This window comes from Belonocnema kinseyi, chromosome 6, assembly GCF_010883055.1.
Source record: "Belonocnema kinseyi isolate 2016_QV_RU_SX_M_011 chromosome 6, B_treatae_v1, whole genome shotgun sequence".
NCBI classification, from domain to species: domain Eukaryota; kingdom Metazoa; phylum Arthropoda; class Insecta; order Hymenoptera; family Cynipidae; genus Belonocnema; species Belonocnema kinseyi.
In genome coordinates this window covers 22,180,779-22,199,405 of record NC_046662.1, presented here as the reverse complement: position 1 = coordinate 22,199,405, position 18,627 = coordinate 22,180,779, and the positions used below count along the sequence as shown (strand labels likewise).

At 26.9% G+C, this 18,627-nt stretch overlaps 1 protein-coding gene across 1 annotated transcript in view; it reads right to left on the bottom strand.

Annotated features, from left to right (window-relative positions):
- Positions 1-12,951: 12,951 nt before the first annotated feature.
- The window catches only part of LOC117174391 (erythroid differentiation-related factor 1), a 36,171-nt gene continuing 30,495 nt past the window's right edge, over positions 12,952-18,627 (bottom strand). The window contains exons 8-9 of the mRNA XM_033363480.1: positions 16,748-17,069; positions 12,952-13,452 (exon numbers count right to left, since the gene is read on the bottom strand). Coding sequence (XP_033219371.1) covers positions 13,323-13,452; positions 16,748-17,069 — 452 coding nt within the window. The 3' untranslated portion in view covers positions 12,952-13,322. The remainder of the gene's footprint in view (positions 13,453-16,747; positions 17,070-18,627) is intronic.

The window sequence follows — 18,627 nt, the reverse complement described above, 5'->3', positions numbered from 1 at the left end:
AATTTATTTTGTTGTAAATCATGGAGAACTAAACGAAAAAGAATAATTTTTAACATAATAGTTGAATCCTCAATCAAAACAAATTTATTTTCAACCAAACAATTGCATTTTTAACCAAGCAGATTAAATTTCTACCAAAAAGAACGAATTCTAAAATAAAACAGACGGTTTTTCAACAAGAGGTATATTTTCTACAATTAAAAATTTTGCAGTCAACAAAGCTACTAAAAAAACGAACTTTCAAAAAAAATGTTAGATCAAAAAATGGAACATTTAAATTTGTATTAAAAACAGTTAATTTTCATCCAAGAATTTTTTTACTAAATTGTCAACCAAATAAATTAATTTTCAACAAAGAACTATTTTTCAATTAATAAGGAAACACATAATTCACACAAAATGTTAAATCTTTAAACCAACAAAAAATTTTAAATAATAAGATTAATTTTTCGCTATAAAGACGAATTTTACATAAATTTTTATCCAAATAGTTGAAATTGTAACCAAGATTAATTTTCTAACAAAAAATACATAAATATAAAACATATGGGAATTTTCAACCTAGAAGAATTATTTTCAACAAAAAAATATATTAATTTTTTTAAATAGTTGAATTTTCAATGTATAAGATTCATTTTCTTCCAAAAAATACATTAATTTAATAAAAAAATACTTTAATTTCCAACCTTGAATATTAGTTTTCTACCAAAAGAGACACATTTTCAACAAGTTAGATCGGTTTTGAACCAAATAGTTGAAATATTCAACCTAAAAAATCAGTTTTAACCAAAAATGAAATTGTTCATTTTTCATGTAAAAAAAATCATTTTCCAGCAATAAATTTTCAATTGAATTGACAAACATAATTTAATTTTCAACAAAAAAGATGAACTTTCAACCTAGAGGGTTAATTTTCTACCAAAAAATACATACATTTTATATAAAAAGTAAAAATATATAAACCAATAAAATATAAATAAAAATATATACATATTTTCTACCACAAACATATAAATATAAAATAAATTTTCAATCAAATAGTTGAATTTGTGAACTAAAAAATATAATTTTAACCAAATAAATGAACTTTTAACCGGGAAGATTAATTTTCTACTAAAAGAGACGACTTTGCATTTTTAATCAAAAAAAGATTAAATGCCTACAAAAAGATATGAATTTTTAAACCAAAGAAGCAAAAAATTTCAATAAAATGGTTGCATTTTTGGAACAAAAAGACAAATCTTCAACAAAACAGTTTAATTTTTAAGCAAAATGGATGAACATTCAACAAAATTGTTAAAGTTTGAACAGAAAAATAAGATTTTTAACTAAATAATAAAATTTACTACCATAAAATTCAACAGCAGACTTTCGAGTCGAAAAACTTGAAGTTTTAACCAAAATAGTAGTTGGATGTTCTTTTCGGGTTCTATTAATTCAGTTCGAATTTAATTGAAAAAAGGACAAAAGGGGATCATTTATAAGCTAAAGAATATTGATTTAAATAAACATCGAAATTCGTCTTTAATAGTTTTAAAATAAAAGATTGAAAAACTTGAAATTTTGCTTACAGAAAATGAAATTCATTTTCCATTGTATACTTTTTGATTTTGGATTTAAAAACTTTTAAATTTGGACAACAACACGTGTGTCGAAGTAAGCAACATTTTTAGGCGCTACAAACTTGCAGTCATCCTAACCTATATCTCAAATAAACAATAAAAAGGTTCAAATTAAATTTCCCAAAAGAATAATAAATGCTTTACTCTTTTCTACTTAACAACTATAAAATATCAGTCACCGCTCTACTTTTGTAATCAGAATCAGAATCTATAATTTTTCCCGCATAAACGATAGAAAAGTAAGGGTAAAAGGGAAAAGTAGGGTAAGGGAAAAGTAAGTAACCAAATAAGGGTCAGAAAGTAACAAATACCGACTAAGTTACAATAATCCGATAAATATTTAACAAAAACGAGTAAAATATTAAGTTTTTCTGCGAAAAACAATGAGCTTAAGACGACCGTTACACGATTTCTAGAAGAAATTATCGTCTTGTCTTGTTGAAGCACGTTCAAGCAGGTTTGCCAATACTACAGCTGAAAATTCGAATTTTATGAAATCCAAATTTTGTTGAATGTATGTAGAATTAAGAATAATTAGTTAGGAAAAAAGGATTTATACTTGTTTAATATTGTGAAATAAAGCTGATTTTTCATTGGCTAAACTAATGAAAACTTCGACAAGGAAATAAGAGGTCACAAATATACTCGATTTTCTTTTCTTCGCAAGTTTGTTTGCAGCCCTGCGGAACCGTAGAAATTTCAAAAATATTTAAACCACGAAGTGATTCAAATGTAAATATATAACAGACATTTAAACTGAAACTACAAAACTTTTTTAGACTGGGAATTAAAAGAACTTTAATTATCATTCTTATTGAAATTTATGAATTAGTATAAATTAATTTTAAAATAACGAAAAAATTAATTTTTTTTAAATTGTCATTTTGTTAAATTATAACCTACTTCAAGTTTAATCGTTTAATAATAATAATAATAATAATCGCCGAATAATATAAAATCTGAACTAGAAACTTCCCACATTATAAAACTCCCGAAAAATAAAATAATAAAACATTTTTATTTTTAATGTTTAATGTCTCTAGAATTATTGTTTTAATTCAAAATAGAAATTATTTTTTAAAAATATATGTCTGGATGAACATTTTTTCAATGATTGTTATTTTAAATTCAAACAATATTTAGAAACTTTAGACACTAAAATTAATTATTCTTTTATAAAAAATTAGACTTTGAATTTTTAACAAATAAATAATACGTATGCAACAAAATTTTCGAATTGCTTAAATTCGGGAATTTTCTAGTTCAGATATTTTATAATTCGGCAATATTCAAATTCAGTAATATTATAAGCTCCTGGGAACTTTATAATTTAAGGATTTTCCAATTCGTTTATATTATTAACTATTCGGAAGATATATTATTCGGAAATTTTATTATTCATGAATTTTAGTGTGCAGGGAATTACATTTTTCGGGGTATTTTAGCCGTTTTCCAATTTCAAACTTTTAAATTTGATAAATGATATAATTTAAAAAGATTTATTTATTGAAGGATTCTATTTTTAAAGCCAACTAAAATGGAACAACTGAGAAATTCCGAAAAATAAATATCCCGACACTTCAAATTCCGGAAAAAGAAAATATTCGGAATCGAAAACTGCAAAATTATGAAATTACCTAAATATGAAAATTCTGGCTTGAAAAATTCCCGAATAATAAAAGCCCCGAATAATCTATGGTATTATTTAAATTGAAAGTTCCTGAGAGTTTATATAATATCACCGACTTTGAAAATTGCTGAATAATAAGATTTCGGAAAGAAATTGTCGAATTATAAAACATCCGATAAAGCAAAATTCTTGACAATACAAAGTTATCGAATTTAAACTCATAATTTCGTTTTAAATCATATTTATTCGCTAAAAATAAAATAATGAAATAAGTTGATCAATAGATTTTTCTGTGTTCAAGGTCCCTTTGTTATACATTTGTTATACATTTTGTTCTTGTTATACATTTTGAAGTAACAATAATTGAAATAAAATATTTCCTAATGAAAAAGAATAATACAGGAACCAAATTTTTATTACGAGAGTAATAATTTTACAAAACTGCTATGCACATTTTTAAAAAAATTGCAATGAGAATTTTTTCAATTATTATTCTTTTAATTACAAATAATAATTAAACAAAAAATACATTTAACACTTTTTAATTCTTTGAGTAAAATGTTTCATCATTGCATTTTTCATAAATAAATAATAATAATTTTTCAGAATTATTATTTTTATTGTTAAAATTCGGCAATTTTCTCTCGAGAAGTCTATTATTCGGTAATTTTCAAATTTAATAATATTATAAACTGAGCACATTTTATTATTCGGCCTTTTTGTAATTTAGCTATTTTATAATTTCGGGAATTTTCTATTTCGAATATTTTCTCCTTCGGGAAAGTTATTTTCTGGGATTTTTCAGTCGCCCCATTCAATTTCTAAAATAATTTATTATTATTATTATTATTATTATTATTATTATTATTATTATTATTATTATGCCATTCCAATCTAGAAAATGGTGTTCCACATGAAATTGTTCCTCCTGCATAGGAAATACTTTATCGTTAATTTTCAAGTTATTAATTTTCACTTTACATTAAAATGATTGAATTTTAAAAATCGTTATGCACAAATTTGAAATTAATCATTTTTGACGACTTTCTTTCAAAATCCTAATTTAAGAAAGTTTCAATTTTTAAACGAAGTTTTGAATTGTTCATTTTATAAAGCTTCAAGTTTGAATTCATTGTATAATTTTCAAATTTTTTACGGTAATTAAGCTCTAGAGGTTTAAAATATTTTAAAAGTCTTCAATTTTAAACGGCGAAAACGACAATGATATACTCATTAATAATATACTTATCGAGAAGTGAATGGGGAAGCGGCAATGGATGTGATAGAAGTTTGAACGAGGATTTAACGGATGTGGAGGCCGAAAGTCAAGAGTTACCTCAGCTACAATCAAATAATCTTATGGTTGACAGAAATAAAGAGAAAGGGAGACATCCTATAAGCAAACCCCATGATGAAATGGCCCAAAATATGATTACTCATTTAGAAGAAAAGGATACTAGAGGCATAGCTAGATTTTTCATACAAATTAATGACAGTGATGAGTTGACAGGCGAGAACATTCGAAAAAAGGAGATGGATTTGGCAGGTGCAAATTCAGACCTATTAAAGGGATAGTGGAATGCGAATAGGAAAAAAGAAATAGACAAGATAGCTCAGGAATATCACAATTTACAGCTTTGATTCGAATCCTTAAAAAACAGGACAATTAAAAAAGAAGCAGAATGGGAAGCAGCCGTCTCAACTTTATAAAAGGCCAGGGAAAAAGAAAAGGCTTGGGTAGCAGAAAAGAAACGCATGGAAGAAGATATTAGGAATCTAAAAGATAAGCTGGCAAATTCTAAAAAAAGTTACATAAATGATGAAGTATGTACTCAATTAACAGCGGATGGAGAAACTTCAAATATTTATGGAGGCCTAGAAAGGACTAGGGAAGACGACAGGGACAACAGAGACAAGGAAGCTAAGTATCAAGGAAAGAATAAGGATTCTCGACCTGGAAAGCTGACGAAAAAGGAACTGGACCGAGAAACAAAAGAAAGAAGGGACAGAAAAAATCATGTCATAATCAGAGGATTCAGACCAACCGGGAGGAACGTAGAGGGAGAAATAAAATCGGCCCTTAAAAGGACAATTGGTGTAGCAGCAGAGGTCAAAGGAATCAGGTTCAACAATGAAGAGTTTTTGGTGGACTTGCATTCTTGGAGAGACAAAATGTCCATAATGAGAAGAAAATCCAAATTCAGAGGGACCAGCATCTGGATTGCCGACAACTTGATCGACAGAGAGCTTCAAATACAGAAGTGGATCACGAATATAGCTGAGGAAGAAGCAGGACATGGGAAAGCAGTGAGGATGGGCTACATGAAATGGAAGATTGGTGAAGATTGGTTCTTCTGGAACGAGGAAGAAGGGGGACCCAGCAAGAATTTTTTTCGTATCCACGACGCCTAAGAACATCAGAGGTATGTCATGGAATATTTCGGAAGCAAATAAGGTAGGGCAGGCATGGAATTTTTTAAAGGGTTTTGAATTAATTGTACTACCAGAAACTTGGCTAATGAAAGAGTCGGAAGAACAATTTGTTAAAAAGCTAAATAAAGATTTTATTTGGATAACAAAACCGGCAGAAAAAGTTCATAATAAGGGGAGAGCAAAGGGAGGGCATCTAATAGGAATTGGGAAAAATTGGGTGGGAAACAATTGGGAGTGTAAAGAATGGCATTACGGAATTGTAATTAGTAAAAGTTGAAGCGAGAATCGAGTCGGATCACCTACCGGTCACCTTCCGACTCTCTCACACGGGGTCAGAATTATACGAAAAAAGGGACCCGAGAAGAGGACGGAGTATAAATAAGGCGGAAAAACTATTCTGGGACAAAGGAAAATCAAAAAAATTCGCAGAAAAAATGAAAGTTTATGGGAAACGAGAGTAGAGAAAGAAGCAAATGAAGACCGATGGGAGATAATAATTGGTAATATAAAAAAAGCAGCAAAAGAAGTAGAAATGGTAAGGATAGTGGGGCCCCACAGCAATAATTTTAAGAAAAGGATTGACTGGTTCGATGAAGATTGCAAATAACAGAGAAAAAAAGTGTGGGAAACCTTAAAAATGTTTCTAAAGTTAAAGGGAGAATCGGAGCGGGAGAAATTGGTGTATGAAAAAAAGAGGTTAAAAAGTTTATACAAGGAAAAACGGAGACAAAGAAATGAATAAAATGGGAAAGAGGTAGAAAATAGTAGACAATCAGGCGATTTTTGGAGCGCAATTAGAAAATTTAGACCAAATACCAGAGAGAACGTCAAAGGGGAAGACATTAGCTTAGAAAAATGTAAAAGTCATTTTGAAAAGCTACTAGGAAGCAAGGGTGAGAAAAGTCAGAATAATGAAGAATCAGCGAGAGATAGAGACTAAGAGGGTAAGGGGAGTAAGACTGAAAACAAGGGAGCTCCAGCGAACAGTAGAGAACATCTAGATGAAACCGAAAAGGGACTTAATGGAAAAATAGCGTTTAAAGAATTCTGTGAATGCATAAAAAAATGAAAAGAGGGAAAGCGTCTGGGGAGGATGGGGTAACAATAGAATTTATTGCAGGGATGCCAAAAGTGTGGGCGACAGAAATGCATGAAGTAATAAACGACTTATGGGAAAATGGAGTTATGATTAAAGGATGGGAAACAGAATAGTACCAATATTAAGAATGGAGACGAGGACGACGCGGAAAACTACAGAGGAGTTTCGCTGCTAGATTTAGGTTACAAAATATTAGCGGCCATAATGGATGCAAGACCAGGGGAATGGGTAGAGGAAAAGAGATTGCTCAGGGAAAGTCAGGCAGATTTTAGGAAAAAAAGAAGTACCAGTGACCACATCTTTGTCTTAAATTCTTTAATAAACAACAAGTTAAAAAAAGAGAAAGGAAAGCTATACGTAGCATTTATAAATTTTAAAAAAGCATTTGATACAATAGACAGAAACATACTTTTTGAAAAACTGGAAAAGGTAGGAATCAGTGGCAGAATGCTCGATATGATCAAGAGCATTTATAGGAACACTTTCAACGAGGTAGTAACTAAAGCGGGAATCTCAGAAAATTTTAGAACAAATATAAGGGTAAGACAAGGATGCCCCTTGAGCCCGACCCTCTTTAACATTTTCTTGGACGACATAGATGATGAGTGGACCAAAAGAAATGAAGGAGGAACCGTAATTGGGAAATCGAAGATGTTTACTTTAAAATTTGCGGATGACTTAGCGATCGTTTCCGATCACGCGGATGGTATCAAAAAAATGTTTAAAACGCTGGAAAGATATGCTGATAAGAATAAATTAGAAATGAATGTCAAAAAAACAAAGGTGATGGTGTTTAAGAAAGGGGGTAGGAAGAAATCTGGAGAGGAATGGAAATTTAAAGGAGAACCACTCGAAGTAGTAGACAAGTTTAAATATTTAGGTTTTTGGTTTTCATCGGGCGGATCCTTCAACAAACACCTAGCAACCCTAGCAGGCAAAGAGCAAAAATCTATCAATGCAGCGTGGGGAGTGTTGAAAAGGGCAGGAATAAACGCGTTCAAGAGAAGGCTTTACATACTGGATGTATTAGCAAAAACAGGAGCGTTTTACGGGGTCGAAATATGGGGATGGAGGAGAAGGGAAGAAATAGAGAAAGTACGGAGTAGATATGTTAAAATGATTATGGAATTGGATAGAAATACCCCTGCATACATCTGGAAAATAGAGTCAGGATGAAGAAGCGCGGAAATCGAGACTAGAAGAAGGGCGAGTAACTATCTTTATGAAATATTAGAAATGGAGGAAGATAGGTGACCAAAAATTTGTCTAATGGAGGAGATACGAGGCTGCATAAACAATAATCCGTCAGTCTGGGGAAAGGAATTAGTGGCAGCATTAGAAGAAGTAGGAGATGGCGAGACATTGGGGATGATATGGGAAGGCAGGTATTTGGAAGATGTGTCAAGGAACTTAGGAAGAGGAGTCCTGAGGAAAATGGAACAAGATTGTCAGACCGATTGGCAAAAAATTGATATTTCAAATTATTGTAAAGTATACAAAAGTATAACAGATGAGATAGAGAGGGAAGAATACTGGGAAGCGAAAGATATCAAAGGAATAGATAAGGAACAGTGGGCTAGGCTAAGATGTGGTAATGTGAGAAAGGCAGGAAATAAGGGTTATAAAGACGATTATCTTTGCCGCTTATCTGGGGAAGAGGAGGAAGATATATACCACATTTGGAAATGCAAAAAAGCTAGGCAACTTATTGGTCGTGAAACAGTCGAGGAGGTGGATAAGTGGTTGATGATTGGTAGGGGGTCCGAGTATACAGATTTTACTGACCGCTTATGCCAGAATCTGACGGAAAGACCGAGTCCCGCGGTGTGCAAATATGCGAGAGCTTTCGAAAGATTAGCCAAAGAGGCTAGTCAAAAGAAAAGTTAGCTAGAAAATAATGTAAATATGTTGGAATATAGCGCAGAGGAAATGTATAGATTTAAGAAAATGTAAAATAAGAACTTTGATCTATGTACAAACACAAAAAGTGTATATTTGGAAGAAACAAACAAACAATATACTTATCATAGTTCAAGATTTTATAATTTAAATTTATATCCAAAACTACAGTTTTTTTGCTTCAAATGCTTAAACTGTAAAATATTTCCAATTTCACATTTCACAATATTCAAGTTTCAATTCAAAATATTAAATCAAAATAATTTCACTATTAAATCTCCCAAACTTTCATATTGAAAGCATTGATGGTCAGTTTTAAATTCAATAATTTTAGATTTAAATAGTCTGCACTGTTTGGGTTTATTATTAATCAATGTTAAATTTAATAATTTTAGATATTAACATTCTAAATTGCTTGGTTTCAATTTTTAACGTACAAAATTGTCTGGTTTTTTAATTTATTCGAAGTCATAGAATATCTAATAAAAATTTGTTTTTAATTTAATGCCTCCAGAATAATTTAAAAACAATTAAAAATGAAGACATTAATTTCTTAAATTTAATCCTTCAAAATCAGAAGATGTTCGAATTAGGCATTGAAAGTTTCAAATTCAGTTTTAAAAAACAATTTCGAAATGCAAGACTTAAAATCGTGTAATTTTCAAACATTGAAATTATATACAGCAATTGTGTAATATCTTAAAATTGTTCACTTTTTATTTGAAAGTATTAAAAAATGTATAATCTAAAAAATTCTTAAATAACCTGATATGAAATTAAAAAGTTGAAACTTGTGTTGTTCAAAGTCAAAATAGATCAAATTTAAACTATCTCAAATTGATACCTCGCTGAAGCTTCCAACGTTTAAAAAAACGAAATTACAAAAACTTTTTTTTGCACAAGACCTAAAATTTGAAAGAAGAATCGAAATAAAAATAAAAAATGACATAATTTCTAGACCTAAAATGTTATTGTTAATTATAAGATTATTTAGCGCAAAAATTAAATCCAGAAAGTACCGTACCTTTATCTCTTCCGGAACAAACCCTATTTCATCAGCTGAAAACAGAAAAACTCATAATAAATTATCCAACCTCCAGACCTAAAATTTTCAGATTTTCTCTTTCACAAGTTTAATTTTTGCAATTAAAATTATAATGGGTTTTCTAAAAGATATTAATAAACAATTGGAATATTTTCAATTTTCAAACGATTTAAATTGAAATAAAATAATTAAAATTTATTTATATATAATATAATAATATAATTTATATCTTTTCCATTTTAAATTGTGAAAGTGGCGGTGAAATTACTTTTTGATCTGAGAATTGTCTAATCAATTTTCATATAAATTATAATTATTTCTGTAATAAAAACTTTAAATCCTAGATTTTCAGAAGCTTTGGCTTTGAAACTTTCAATTTCAAATTTTCAAGGCTTATTTTCTTTGAATTGAAAATTATTTAAATTTAAAAGTTTTCAATGTTAAATTCAATTTGGAACGCTTTTAATTATAAAGAATACAATTTCCTTTCCTTTGAATTTTAAATTATCCAATTTTCCATTTGAAATTATATTTTATTTTAAACGTTTTTTCTAGAATAATTCCATTTTATAGAATTTTAATTTAAAAGTACGGTGAATTTGTTTTATCATCTTAGAGAAATTCTCCAATTTTTTAAAATCACATCTAAGAATTTTTTTATTTTGATTAATTTTTTCCCGGTTTGCAAACATTTTTTACGGTCAATGAAATTTAAAAAATCAAACACTAAATCTAATTGCTCCATTTAAAGTAATAAGAACTGAACTGCAAATAAAAGCACTCAAAGTGAAACTCTTGAATAATAAACTTCGAAAGTTGAAGTTTAAGTTTTGTTTCATTCAACAATTGTGTATTCAAATTTTCAATAATTTGCATGTATAATGTGTAAGCTACTAACACTTTTCAACTGCACATTTTTAAATTAAATGTAGTTCAACTGTTAAAATACAAATTTTTTACTTTGATCAATTATAGAGTTCAAAGATTCAGTTCCAAAAACATAAATCCACGTTATAATTTTAAGTGCTCTAAATTGAAGAATCAATCACTGAATTTAAAAATATTCAAAATCATACCATTTTAAGCAATTTTAAATTCTAATTTCAGCTCAGAATTGGTTAAAAATTGAAAATTCCCTATTTAAATGCGGAATTAAAATTCTTTTCAACAAATTTCCTGTTTAAATCCAGAATTTTAATTCTTTTAGAAAATTGTCCATTTCAACTAATTATAAGAATTAGAACTTGTTGGAAAAATTCCCTGTTCCAATTTATAATTTAATTTTTTTCGAAAATACCTTATTTTAATACTGAACAATAATTTGGTTGGAAAAATTCAATTTTCCATTGATAATTGTTATTCTCCTGAATAAATTCCAGTTCCAACTCAGAATTGGTTAGAAATTTTCCGTTTCCAAAAAGAATTCGAATTTTTGTTAAATTCCCGTTCAGATTTAAAATTTTAATTTTCCTCAAAAATGTCCCGTTTCAACTTAGAATTAGAACTCATTCTAATAAAAAATTCCCTGTTCCAGCTCAGAATTTATTTAAATTTTAACATTCCCTGTTCCAAGAAGAATTATAATTCTTTTGGATAACAGTGTCAATTGAGAATTGGTTAGAATTTGAAAATTCTCTGCTTCAACTCAAAATAATAATTCTTTGGAAAAATTTCCTATTCCACTTCAAAATTTTGTTCCTTTTTGAAAATTTTCAGCGCTAGTTTGGAATTTGTTAAAATTTGAAATTTCCGGTTATTATTCGGAATCAATTCTTGTTTCAACTATAAATTTTTAAAGGATTCAAAAACCTCTGTTTAAATTATGTTAAATTATGTTTATTTTAAATAATTTTAAAATCCTTAAAATGGTTCAAAATTCTATTTCAAGATCTTGAAACACCTACATATTATTTTCGAATTTTTGAAAATTAAAAAATATTATTAAAAATTGTTCACAACTTCTAAATATCTTTTTAAATTATTCGAATTTGAAATAATAAAAAAAAATCATTTTCAATTTTCCTAGCAATCTTAAAACATGTAATTATTAAAAAGCGTATAAATTTCATGTTCGAAATCTGCCAAAAAATATATTTGGTTTCATATTAGGACATGAAACATTTGCACCGAAATTTTGTTAAGAATAGCCGGATTTTATCGGAAAACGCAGACAATTCGTTTAAATTATTTGGAATAATTTCAAATTTTTTATTAATTTTGAATTTTTTCAAAACTTCTAAATATTTCTTCAACTTACTCGATTTTTTTCAAGATAAATAGGTGTTTAATTGTTATTTTTACATCAAAATTTAAGAAGTTGACTTACAAATTAAATTTTTTTTTAATAGAACAATTGAAATTGTAATTTTCAAAGTTTAGTTTTTTTGTTCCTTTTTGAGTATTTTAATTATAATTACTGATTTAAAATGTACAGTCAGATATTTATATTTTTTTACTTTAAAAATTACGTAGTTTAAAAATGGAACATTTTAGACTGAAATTTAATAAAAGCTTTTAATCATAAATATATTATTTAAAAGTTATTTTTAAATTAAGAATAGTTGATAATAAGACTTTCCAATTGAAACAGTTTAATTTTTAACGTTAAAATCTGGAGGTTCTAAAATTGTGAACTGATGCCAAATCGTTTTTTACAATCAATTATCATTTATTTTTAAAATTTTAGAGTGCAATTAAAATTTAAAAACATAATTTAATTCACATTCACAGTTGATCAACTAAAAATGCTGGTTTTCAAAAATCTTCGATTTTAAACGGTTCTAATTTTTAATTGCTTTAGTCTTTAAAACTGCATTCTAAAATTTTTTTAATGCAAATAAACATCCTAAACTGAATGCCGTCAAAATTGAAAAAGATCACAATTTAACTAATTATTTAAAAAACGATTAAAATCTAAGTTGTACGGATTTTTTTTTCTAAAAATTTGTCAAACTCCCGGTCAAAAAATAAATTCCCAGTCATTTCCCGGTTTCCTTCTTCTATGGTTTTTTTTTTATAGTTTATATTTTTTATGTTATTTACTTCTAGCTTAAAAACAATCATTATTAAAAACAAAGTAAAATTGATCTAACGAATTAATAAAATAGATATACTTTAAAATAGTTTCACGAATGAATAAAATTACACAGAAGTTTCTCAAAAGTATTTCTTTATTTTATATGTAAGAAATATGTTTCACAACACGCTTCTAAAAAGCTTCTGTCTTAAAATACAAAAACGGTTAATATTTGTTTTTGAAACAACGTAATAGCGCTAAAATTTGTCTTCTTATTCAATTACTCACATCATTAAAATTAACTTTTGAAAATAACAGAGGTAAGATTACCTTCATTTTTGCATCATAAATTAACTGTATATAAATAATATGTCACAAAATTATTTACATACTAAGAAGAGTTAAGTATCACATAACACGTGGATCACAGTCAAGAACATCTCAGACTTTTTAACCATCTTCCTCCATTTTTTATAGCCTCAACAATCGTTTTCATTCGTAACTTGGTACTTTTTCCTCCTGGGAAGAATCTGAGATACATAATTACTTTTTTACTTTGGAGAATATGATTCCACATGTTATTTTAACAACTCCTCGATTTTATGCAGAGTTTCTGCAATGTGTCTGAACAATTCTATTCCAGAAGGCGAGTCTTTTCTCAAAGTCAGACCATAACACTGCTTGTATAAATTAGCAGCGACTTCACATCTGAAAAACAGGTAAATCAAAATTATCCGGATTAATAGAAAGGAATTGTGATATTAGGATAATGAAAAGAATTCCTGAAAATAAAACAAAAAATCCAACGACCAAATTTGAACAACCACCATAAAATGCTCCTATTGCAATAAAAAAAAAAAGATTTCCTTTTATAGAAAACCTTCGGACAAAAGTAAAAATAAGATATATTTTACATCATCTCAGATTTCTTTCCGCATTTTTATTTTTATCGGAAAATTTGTTATAAAAGAAAATCTTTTTTTTTTATTGCAATATGAGCATTTTATGGTGGTTATCCAAATTTGGTTGTTGGATTCTTGGCTTTTTTTCAGGAATCGACGCTAATAGGATTTTGAATTTGATTTTTATTGAATTTAGATTTCTTATATTTTGATATTAAAATAACCATCAGAGTATCTCTTGGAACTAGTAGTCAGCATTTGACCGGTCCCTACGGGGACTTCGTAAGACTTTAAAATAATTCCAGTTAAATTAAAAAGAATTTAAATCAATTGAAAAATACTTTTTAATTAAATCAATTTCATTGATTTCAGTAAAATTGGAATAAATATAGAAAAATTTAAGGTAAACGAGAAGAATTCGATGAAACTCATAAAAATGCAATAGAGATAACAAAAGTTCAAATGATTTGAAAACAATTTACAAATAGGAAAGAACTTCTATTAATTCAGTAACTTTGAAATTAGGTTAGAAAAAATCGAATGAAATTCAAAAGAATTTGATGAAATGTCCAAGAATTCAAGATGAGGTTAAAAGAGTTCAGAGTCTATCAAATAATTTTTTTTATTCCAAGAAATCCACTTAATTAAATAGAATTTAGGAAATTTAGAAGAATTGAAGTGAATTGAAAAAATTCAAAAGAACTCCAAGGAATTAAAAATAATTCAGGGTGAAATCCAAAAAATAATTTCAAATCTTGGAAACTACTAATTTCTAACTAAAAAAGTGACTAATAACAACAGAACAATTCAAAAGAATTCAGATGAATTTTTAAAAAAATGGATAAAAATAGAAAAAATACATTTAGTTTAGTAAAATTTACATGAATTTAGAGGGAATTAAGGGAAACGAAAAGAATTCGATAAAATCTCTTTACAAAAATCATATCCTACGAGTTTAAGGTGAATTTAAAAGACTTCAAGACGAATTCAACAAGTTTGAATAAATCCATTACATTGAGTTAAATTGAGTGAATTTAGAAGAATTCAAATAGATTAAAAATAACTCAGGGCAAATTCCAAATTAATTATAAAAAATATGTGAAAATTTCTTGAAATCTTTGAAATCATATCAAATTCCTCACTCCTTGTGGATAAATTCTTTTAAATCCATTAAAAAGATGAAAAAGCTTCCCACATTATAAAATTCCTAGAAAATAATATAATCAAATATTTTTATTTTTAATGTTTAAAGTTTCTAGAATTATTGTTTTAATTTAAAATGAAAATAATTTTAACAAATATATTTCTGGATGAACATTTTTTCGAATTTTGTAATTTTAAATTCAAACAATAATTTTGGAAAGTTTAGACATTAAAAATAATAATTATTTTATAAAAAATTTAATTATTGTACTTTTAACAAATAAATCATATTTATGCAACAAAATTTTCGAATTGCTTAAATTTGGGAATTTTCTATTTAAGATATTTTATAATTCGGCAATATTCATATTCAGTAACATTATAAGCTCGTGGGAAATTTATTATTTAAGGATTTTCCAATTCGGTTATATTATAAACTATTCGGAAATTTTATTATTATTTTATTTTTATTATTTTATTAATTTTATTTTATACTGAGAAAAACCGAAAAATAAATTTCCGAGAGAAATTGTCGAATTTTAAACTATCCGATAATGCAAAATTCTTGACAATAAAAAATTATCGAATTTAAACTTATAATTCATTTTTAAATCATATTTATTCGCTAAAAATATAATAATGAATTTAGAAAAAGTTAATTTAGAAGAATTCCAAATTCCAAATTAATTACAAAAAATATGTGAAAATTTCTTTAAATCTTTGTAACAATATGAAATTCCACACTCCTTGCGAATAAATTCTTTGAAATCCTTTAAAAAGATGAGAAAAAACTTCTATGAATTCAGTACCTCTGAAATGAGCTTAGAAAAATTTAAAGATATTGAAAAAAAAGATAAAATGCTTAAGAATTCAAGGTTAAGTGAAAAGAGTTCAGGATCAATCAAATAATTTATTTTTTTCATTCAAAAAATCCTTTGAATTAAGTAGAATTCAGTGAATTTAGAAGAATTCAAAGGGATTTTAATTAATTCAGCGCAAATTACAAATAAAATACCAAAATATATCAAAATTGCTTGAAATCTCTGAAATCCTACGAAATTCCTCACTCCTTGTGAATAAATTCTTTGAAATCCATTAAAATATTGAAATCGCTTAAGATTATTAAAACCCCTCAAAATACCTTGAAATTCTTTAAATTTCTTGAAAACGCCTTGAAATCTGCTAAAGTACCCTAAAATGTTTTAAAGTTTTTGAAATCTCTTCAAACTATTGAAATAAACAAATTCTAGGAATCTTTCAATATTTTAAATACTTAAATCATTTTATCAGTTGATGTTCAGATACAATTAAATAAAAAAATTTTTTTTAAATTTAAATCCATTGAATTGAAGAAAAACAAATTGTTCAACATTTAACCAAATACTTAAACTTCCAACTAAAGAAGATCAATTCTCAATTAAAAAAAAGTAACAATTAATTTCTCAGCTAAAAAACATTCTTATTTTAAATCAATAACAGTAAAATTCAAATAAAACAAAAACGCATTTTCAATAAAGTCAAAAAATTTGTGTTTAATTTGAAAAAACAGTTTAATTCAAACAAAAAAGAAAAACGAATTTTTAACGAAATAGTTAAATCCTTAACTAAAATAGATTATTATTCAAGCAAAGAATTTCTTTCTTCTAAATCCAACAATTTTTTATACACTTTGAACAAAAAATATTATACTAGAAATACTTAAAATTTCACCCATAATTCACGCCTTCAATAATCAATAATATTACATTAATTAGTCTTTAGAATTTAACAATTTAAATCTTGAACCCCTTAAATAAGTACTTTTACTGAAAGTATAAGAATAAAAAATACATTCTAGAAGAAAAAATAAATTCACTGTCATTTTTCGGCTTTTTTCGGTCTCAAAATGCATTGTTAATTTCAATTTTAAATAAAATTTTATCTGTAGATATTAATTTTAATTTGGTGATTTTACTCACTCTTTTTTGTGGTTTCCGGTGCTCTTATTATTCATATGGAGTTTAATCAACGATCGCAACAAAAATTGCAATCTCTTCTCAAGCAAACTGATCAAAGTCTCTTCGTCTGCAATAGCTTTGTTGTCCTCTTTAACTTGTTCATTTTCCTTTTCTTTAACATCAGCATTATTTTTAAAATCGGACGAATTCAATTTCAAATCCTCATTAATTTTCGAATCATTCTTGTTTTTCTCACAGATAATATCGATAGCGGGACGGGATTGTAGAATCATATCGAGTCCAGTTTTATAGGATTTCAATTTACTCTTAAAATTTGATGTTCCTAAAAATATAAAAATAATATAATAAAAGTGATAAACACTGTAAATCGAAAATAATATAAGCAGAGTTGCTACAAGATCCCAATTTCAATATTCCCTGAATTTTCCTGACATCCCTAATTTAGGAGGTGGGGATTGGCAGATCTTATGTATAAAAAATTAGTCCTAAAAAAATAATAAATCCAAATATATTTCTACTTAGAGGTATTGCATTTTCGACAAAACACACATTTTTAAACAAATAATTGATTTTTTAACGAAAAAGATTAATTTTCTAAACAGAAAGACGAATTTTCAACAAAATACGTAAAGTTTCAACTAACAACGATAACATTTCAGTTAAAGAAATGATTTTAAACAAAACAGCAAAATGAATTTTCAACCAAATACATGAATTTTTAACGATGACAGATTAATTTTTCACCGAATAGTTGAAATTTTAACCAGAAAGATGACATTTCTACAAAGAAAATTTTTTCAAACAATCTAGAAAAAAAAATTTCATCCAAACTATAAAATTGTTGAGCTAAAAAGACGAAGTTTATGTAAAACAGTTAAGTTTTGAACACAAAAATATAAATTCTTAACAACAACAAAAAGTAAACTTCCAACGAAATTGATGAATTTTAAAATTTAACAAAAACTCGACTTTCTACAAAAAAAAACTTGAATTTTCAAAGCAAAAATATGAACTATTGACCAAAATAAATGACTTTTTAATCTATAGAGACAAGTTTTAAACAAACTAAATGGATTTGCAACAAGATAAAACTTCAAGAAAAAATGGAATAGTTACACTTTTAGTTTAAGAAATTGTGAACCCAAAAAAATTCTATCTTTAACAAAATTGTTAAATTTTCAAAAAGAAAAATGAATTTTTAACCATGTATTAGAATTTTCAACCAACTAGATAAATTGTCTGCAGAAAATAATTCGAATCTCAACTAAAAATGAAGAATTTTCAACTAAAAATAGAATAGTTAATTGTTCAGTTAACAAAATTAATTTTCAAACAAATAGATTAATTTTTAACAAAACTGGTAAGTGTTCAGACAACAAAAAATTAATTTTTAATCAAATAGTTGAATATCAACCAAATACATAAATTTCCTACACAAAGATCAATTTTCAACAAAATATATTAACCTTTCAAGCCAAAAACATGAATTTTTAAGAAAAAAAATTAAGTTTTAACCAAAAACTTGCATTTTTGACCAAAACAATTTAACTTTCAACTTATAAAGACGAGTATTAAACAAAACAAATGAATTTTCAACTAAAAAGATAAATTTTCAAGTAAAAATAGAGTAGTTAAATTTTCAGCTTACAAAATTAATTTCCAACCAACTGGATGAATTTTTAACGAAATAGTTGAATTTTCAACTAAATAGATGGATTTCATACCCAAAAAGATAGATTTTCAATAAAATACGTGAATCTTTCAAGTGAAAAACATGAATTTTTAAGAAAAAAAAATCAGTTTTAACCAAAAATTTGCATTTTTGACCAAAAAAATTGAACCTTCAACGTATAAACACGAGTTTTAAACCAAATAAATGA